Source organism: Triturus cristatus, chromosome 5_1, assembly GCF_964204655.1.
Source record: "Triturus cristatus chromosome 5_1, aTriCri1.1, whole genome shotgun sequence".
NCBI classification, from domain to species: domain Eukaryota; kingdom Metazoa; phylum Chordata; class Amphibia; order Caudata; family Salamandridae; genus Triturus; species Triturus cristatus.
The window spans coordinates 105,388,782-105,396,716 of record NC_140587.1 but is presented as its reverse complement, the minus strand read 5'-3'; the positions used below and the strand labels follow the sequence as shown (position 1 = coordinate 105,396,716).

Here is a 7,935-nt window from a genome sequence, read left to right as displayed (position 1 = left end):
TCCAATGACCCTGTGCCGAGCTTCCACTATATAAGGCCAAAGATTTGATTTTGGTGCCTGCTTTAGCGCGCAGAGTAAGGCTTTTGCTCTACTGTGTGCTGTTGCAGTTATCGCAATAAACTGAAAGGGTCGAGCCTGAGCATTTTTGAAAGCCCTTGTGTGGGTTCATGTTGACGTAGGACACACTTGTCAAGGGTTCTGTTGGTTGTGGGGGTGTTGGGGGGGTGGGGTCAGGGGATGGGTGAGGGTGCTAGTGTGAAGAACTGCTGCTTAACTAAACTGGCAGCCAGCACTGCTGATTTTGTTACGGGGGCAATATTGCAGCACTACTGCAAAACCTGTCCCTAGCCCTCACCGCTCTCAAAGCAGCCCGCACCCTTCCAGCCCACTGGGGAAACGCCGGGTGCCTGCTATCATTCGCAAAGGCTTTGCAGTTGCTATTATTTTCTTCTTTTTATCGTGATGCGTTTTAAAAATATATATATATATTGTGCTTTAATGAATAATGAAACTGTACTGTAAGCGGTTTAAAGGATTCTGAAAATCTGAAATAAACTTGATGATGATGATAGGGCAAGGATCAAAAGAACCTACAAAGCCTCTCTTTAGCTGTATCTCTCCGACTGTCGTCACTACTTTCTACTGAATGTGTTTCCAGGAGCTTTATAGCATAGCTTCTTCAAATCAAGGTAACGCTCCCTGCCAGTAAATCCTTGAAATACATATAGGTGTAAGACTTACAGCTGTCTTATTTCTGATATGTGGGCATAACCCCAGGCATTTTCTTAATTTCGCATTATGCAAAGTATGTGAAATTTACAGCATTTCACATAATGTGAAAATCTACTTGCTTTTTGCTGATAAAGGTTTTCTGCCCAAACCAGTCTCCTGCGGTACCTTGAGTAACTTTTCTATGCAAGGTATATCCACATCCAGAAATGTCACATCGGATATCATGACAAAAATGTAGGCACCTCGCATAATTTTACATAATGTTGCATAATTTCCCCAAACTTGCACAACATTATGAGACAAAGGTTAGGCGGATTACTCATAAACCTACCTTCAACACACCTACGTGCAGCGATAAGGACAGCATTAAAGGCTGGGACATACACAAACCACGCGCTAACAAAGAAACCACATATGTCGGTGTCATAGAACAGGACACACCCCCTTTCAGAACATTGTCCACTGACTTAATCCACATCTCCCAAACTGCCAGAGAGGTCCAACAATGCACAGACAGAAGGCTACACAACAAATATTGCACACATAGCTAGCTCCAATGGTTAATTCGCCTGCTTGTTGATGACACCTGCAACCAACGTCCCTACAAATATTGACATAGCTTAGTCAATAATATTAGGGGGGGGGTGAGTTTGAGGTTTTCAAACAAGCAATACAATGTGCATGATTAAAAAGGGGGCATGGACTTGACTGGCTTCTGAGTTGGCAGAGTTTGGGGAATTCGTTTTGAGTTTGGAAAGGTTAGGGACCTTTTTGATGACTTTAATACATACATGGAACCACAACCCACCAAACACATTTTCAAACTCTGAACCAAAAACATGCTCTAAAGACCAGATAAATAAAAAGAGCTCGAAAAAGCTATAAGCTAAGCACTTTACACATTGCTACATATACAACGTAGCACAATGCAAAGTCACTTTGACATGGCATCCACTGTTATGTTTACACATAAGATTGTGTCACCAGAGCTTACTTTAGTAGGAGGGGGTGGGGGGAACCTGACAGTTCTCATTTTCACCAAAAAGTTAGCCTTTGGAAAATAGGAGCTCTACGGGCTTTGATCCCAATAATTTGAAGGTAACACAACAAGATTACAGTGCAACTGACATGGTATTCTCATGAAGCAGGACTGGGCCATTATGCACCCTTGCACGCCAGTGGCGGCTGGTGACATTTGAAAATAGTGGTGCGAAAAAGTTGGGTACGAATTTTATGTAGCAAGCAAGCTTTAAGGACAAATGTGGGGTCTGTGGGATTCTACTGCTGAAAAAAAACTGAAAAAAGATTTGCAAATTAATTTGTGTGGAAGAAAAGTGTTTAAAGCAGTGGGACTGTTGAGTTTGTCAAATTACACTGTAGAAAGCAATCACTATTAAAATATGTATCGACTTCTTAAAATGCACACTGGCTATAAAATACATAACATCAGTCTAAAACACTGTTGTATTTACTCCTTCCGCAGGCCTCAATGACATTTAATTCACAGTCTCACAATTTTAGGATTAAAATGTTGATTATTTATAACAAATCAGTCTTTTTACTCATTTATTTTAAACAGTTAACAACCATTGACAAAACCAATAGTAATTGCAGGTTTTAGGTGGATGTAAGGTATTGTGTTATACATCTGGATGCATTAACCTCTGAGAGAGAAACCGAAATTCCGGTCATGTGGAAAACTATGGGAATCACAGAAATGTATTTCACATATTCCCTTTTAGAGAGCCCCTGGTTAATTCAGCCTACTTAAAGACCTGTCTGCACATATTTCTCTATGACTGATAGCAGTCAGCAGCTGTAGGTGCTTTCCTGAAGCCTAGTTAGACCATTTTCTTCCAAAGTAGATGCGGCATGCAATGCAAGACACTGGGCAAGCACCCACTTTAAAGGTCCTGGAGATGTCACATTGTGCAACTTGCACATTAAAGAAACTGTTGCCCATATTAATGCAGTAAGACATGGGGCAGTTTTTAATGTGTTTAATATTTCAAGACCCTACGGTCCCACTGCTTTATAAACCCTTCTTTCTCAGTAAATTAATTTCCTTTAAAAGGCACCATTTGCCATTCTTCTTTCAATGTTTTCTTGGGAGGAGAATCCCACAGACCCCACATTTTGATTTTGGTGCCTGCTTTAGCGTGCAGAGTAAGGCTTTTGCTCTACTGTGTGCTGTTGCAGTTATCGCAATGGCGAGGTCAGCTGAGTGGAGCTGGCGGTTCGGGGTGTAGAAGGTGAGTCGTTTGTTGGGGTATGCTGGTCCGGTGTTGTGGAGTGCCTTTTGAGCGTGGGTGAAGAGATTGAAGGTGATACTCATGTTGACGGGGAGCCAGTGCAGGTCTCTCAGGTGATCTGTGATGTGGCTGTGGCGAGGGATGTCGAGGATGAGGCATGCAGAGGCTTTCTGTATGCGTTGGAGTCGTTTTCGGAGTTTGGCTGTGGTTCCTACATAGAGGGTGTTGCTGTGTCACATAAGCGAGGGACGTTCATGCACTGGGCTCAGTATTACATTAACACATTTCTTCAAAGCAAACCTGCTTGGGATTAACGAGTAATGCAGCGCACCCCCCATCAGCAAAAGTCACACAGGGTTGCACCCAAGGACATTAGAAAAAAACTGGAAGTCAGAAACTTCCTGATCTATAAATTATAAGTTCTCAGGGCAATTACGGTTATCAGCTTTTCGTGTCGGGTGCCTGTCATTTCGTTGCTTGGAAAATTGGCATGACAGAACACCAGACTTCCTTCAATTGTGGCACCAGAAGGCAGAGATGACGTGCAGCTTCCATTTTGAGCAGGACAACTTCTGTGGTAACTGGCCTTTACCAGCACAGGCCCTTAGTGGTCTCCAGCCTGAGACAAGGAGTGGGCAATGAACCTGTTTATATATAAGACTGAACTGCGCACCCTGTTTATGCTGGTGTAAATTCCACTCCCCAGTAGAAAAAGTAGTTGATGGGATTGCGGTCTGCATGGCAATACTGGTAGAGGCACTGACCAGTTTTCATGACTGGCAGGTCAGAATGATACACCCAGTGCGTGCTAAAACCAGCCAAACAGACGTAGAGCAGAAAATTATGCAGAATCAGTGTATGGACCAATCATGCAAAAAAGTCTCAGGGCAGCGAGTTAAAGGACTGGCAGAAGGAGCGCGATGCACACGCTGGAAATAAAATAAAAAAAAATTAGAAAGGGAGAGAAGGTCACATTGACGTTATTTGATTTTTAAGTCTGGGAACTGGCAATTTGGTACTCACTCCTTTACATATTTTTAAAGCAAGGGCAGGCAATGGCAGAGTACTGGTGGAATAGAGGCTAGAGGTTACCTGCACCATGTTTGAGCCTTCGTGCATCTCACACACACTCACACTCTCTCCTAGTTCTGTGTTTCACAATTCTCTATTGTTCTTAAGACTATGTGGAGTTTTACACCTGCTGGTATCTTGGCTCAGGATACTGCTAGTGAAGATTTTGTCTCAAGTCCCTCAGTTTGATTTCTTTGTACTTGTCACCATTTAGCAACTGAGTGGGGTCATCTTAGTACCGCATTTGAGTAGCCAGAACCTCCTCCAAGTCCACAGACTGAGCTCCGGCTCACCTGAACCATTGCCTGTTGGTAAGTCTCCAGCGTCCCAGGGCAGAAGGAAACGCAGCACTATCAGCCGTCGGAATCCAGTAGTCAGTCCGACCAGCAACTCACAGCCAGTGAGTGGATCAAGAAAATCGCAACAGAGGGCTACGGCTGCCACTACTACTGCTAATAAGTAAGTGCACTATAGTATTGTCTAGCGTAAAAAAATAATGGTTTCTTGGCCAAACTGTTTGGATACTTTTTGTCAGATTGTGGTAATGTACTCCCTTTCTCAGCATCACATTATTTGTGCATTTTCTCTTTCTATGCTATGTTCTGAACAATTCTGTAGTACAGTACTTGTATTACTCAGACCAAAAGCCTTACAATGTATTATAATTTTCCCCAACAGATTCTTTTTGCTACAAGTACAACAATACTTCGCTTTTGAAAACCTGCTTGCCCACATTGCCTGTCATCTTCCGCTAAAATAAAATTTTCAGGTAGGTTCCTTTGCCACCATAAAACATATACTGCAGTGTCTTATGTATTGCTGTAACACTTTAGTCAGGTAAGATGCTGACTAGAATGCTCTTCTTGCTGTGGAAACCTAAAGGTGTTATAAAACAACTGGGAAGCCTGTGCACATGCATAATTTCCCCTCACTGTCGCACTACATTGGAAGAGGATCCTTACACTGGAGGTAGGTTTTGACCCCAACACTCCCTGTGCTGATTACATGGGGGGAGTGCACACAAAAGACTGTTTGCAACTTTTGAACTGCAGTTAAATATTCTGTATGTCCCCACATTGCAACTGCTACAAACTTATTTCTTCCTTTTTTCTTAGAATGGACATTCGGAAATTCTTTGCCAAGAAACAGCCAAGTGAAGTGAACCTATATTCAGACAACTCAGAAATTAACACGATTCATAGTGATGATATGTCTAAACTGCAGTCTGCAATTCAATATGGAGTTGGGGCCACAGCTTTAGAAATATCAAGTGATTGCACACCGCTCCCAGGAACATTTTGTGGAGTTGTCACTGCCTCAGACGAATCAAGCAGCAGTTCTTATGCATCAACAACTAGTCTTCAGGATACAGAGGAAACATTTGTAAGCACAGTGGAACCAAACCAACCGCACGAGAGCACATTGCCAGTTCAAATCATTGTAACACAGTCCCATATGAAGAAAAAGCGCATTCTACATTTTCAAGGAAGATGGTTCCAGGATTTCCCCTGGCTTCATTACAGCAGTAGAGTGGCAGGAGTACTATGCTTTCACTGTGCAAAGGCTAAGTCACTGAAATTAACTGAGCTTTCCAAGAACACAGAGGAGGCATTTTGCAGCACAGGTTACACCAACTGGAAGAAGGCAATTGAAAGGTTCAAAAAGCACCAGAACAGTTGTGCTCATTCATATGCTGTGAGTCAACTTGTACAGTATAGAGGAGGCCAGTCAATCAATCAACAGTTATCACAGCAAGTCCAACAACAACATAAAGAAGCCTGGCTTTGTCTTAACAAAATCATTCATACCATAGCTCTTCTGGCAAAACAAGGCCTTGCACTCCGAGGTCATGATGACAGCAGTGGGAATTTCCGTCAATTTCTTAGTGCACGAGCAGAAGATGTACCATCTTTAAAACTGTGGATTACAGCAAATCGAGCAGAATATCTCAGCCCAGACATCCAAAATGAAGTTCTTCAATTATTGTCCCGTGCAATTTTGCAACAAATCCGTAAAAATATTGGTGACAATCCATATGCAGTAATTGTTGATGGCACACAGGATATATCTGGTCAGGAACAAGAAAGCTTTTGTATTCGTTACATTGACCAAGATCTGTATCCTCATGAGGATTTCATTGGACTGTATCAGGCTGATAATACCACTGGTACTGCAATTGCTACAATTGTCAAAGATGTTTTATGCCGTCATGGTCTTTCTCTGTCAAAGTTGAGAGCACAAACATATGATGGTGCAGCAAATATGGCAGGGAAATACCATGGTGCGCAAGCATTAATACGCCAAGAACAGCCACTTGCTCTTTATGTCCATTGTGGAGCACATTGTACAAATCTGGTGATGCAGGCTGCAGCACATAAATGTTCCATAATGGAAGATGCACTACTTTATGTCCACGAACTTGGTAATCTGTTTGGGCAATCTATGACATGCCGTACAATATTCTCAGACCTCATCCAACACAGTGTAGAAGGCCCTGCAAATGTGTTAAAAATAAAGCCTCTGTGTCCAACACGTTGGACGGTACGTGTAAAAGCTGTAAAAAAAGTAATGGATAGTTATGAACCTATTCTGGAAACCCTAGAACACTTATCAACATCCAAGTCCAGTGGTGATGTGTCTGCTCGTGCTCGTGGTATGCTGGCACAGTTTCAGAGAGGAACAACTGTCCTAGGTCTTCAGATTGCTCTCCAAGTACTGCAGCTTCTGGAATGTTTGAATATTGCCTTACAAGGACGCCAGCAAACTATATCAGGGCTACTAGCTGCTGTTAATGTAGCAAAAAGTGCAATACTAAAGCTCCGTAGTGAAGAGTCGTTTGACAGTCTGCTTGATGCCAACAACCACATGATTGCTAAGTACCATCTTAATGCCATTGAAGTACCACGACTGCGCCGAATCCTTAAACGGATAGATGATGGAGCAGCAGAAACTTTTCATCCTGCAACCGTTAGGGACTACTATCGCCCTCAGTATTTCGAACTTTTAGATACTGTTTCTCTTCATCTCACTCAGCGTTTTGACCAGGAAGGCATCCAAACATATGAAAAACTTGAACAAGTGCTTTTAACAGGCAATGGCATTGACTCTTGATCAGTACAAAGAAACGGACCCTTTGCTGCTCTCTGCTCAATTGACTATGTTATCAAGCATGTTCAAGTACTCTTCAGTCCCAGAACTGGCAGACATACTCCGAAAAATGCTTCCAAGAGAGAGAGCTTTCTTTTCACAGGTTGAGAAGCTATTACAGATTCTTTTAGTTATACCAGTATCGTCTTGTGAGGCTGAGAGAAGTTTCAGTGGCCTCCGCCGATTGAAAACTTGGTTAAGATCAACTATGTCTCAAAAAAGACTGAATCATGTTGCCATATGCAACATACATAAAGAGATGATGGACTCAGTTGACCTACATACAATAGCGAAAGAATTTGTCCTCTGCACTGAACGGCGCAAGAAATTGTTTGGCTTTTCAAAATTAAGTTCATAATTTTATTACAGATTCCTGCAGCAAGAAAAACAATTTCTAATTAGTCCAATTGCATTTTGAGATGTAGGAATGTCGCTAAGAGCATTTAGTTTATTTTTCCTTTTTTCGTCCCACCTTTGTTTTCCTGGTGCATGAAGATGCAAGATTCATATACATATTTATTTCCCATTTGGTCTTTATTGTGAATGTAAATAAAAATAAAGCATACTTGCAGACTGTGACTACTTGCCTGCCTTTCTTAATATTTCACTTCATAACTATGCCATTGTATACATTTAACGCGCGTACGGTCTCACACAATGGGCGATTTGTATAGGGTCACTGGAAAGTCCACAAGGTTGTCCCTGTCCCCCCCAGAAATTTAGTGTCTCCTAC

The 7,935-nt window shown here is 42.2% G+C and overlaps 1 protein-coding gene across 1 annotated transcript; it reads left to right on the top strand.

The window, feature by feature from the left end:
- The first annotated feature begins 5,171 nt into the window (after positions 1 to 5,171).
- On the top strand, positions 5,172 to 7,166 carry LOC146830328 (zinc finger MYM-type protein 1-like). The gene has a single exon (XM_085603711.1). The coding sequence runs from the start codon at positions 5,172 to 5,174 to the stop codon at positions 7,164 to 7,166; it is 1,995 nt and encodes a 664-aa protein (XP_085459837.1).
- Positions 7,167 to 7,935: the final 769 nt, after the last annotated feature.

What these genes read in the sequence shown, in the direction of transcription:
- LOC146830328 (XM_085603711.1), top strand. Translation starts at nt 5,172, where the DNA reads ATGGACATTCGGAAATTCTTTGCCAAGAAACAGCCAAGTGAAGTGAAC.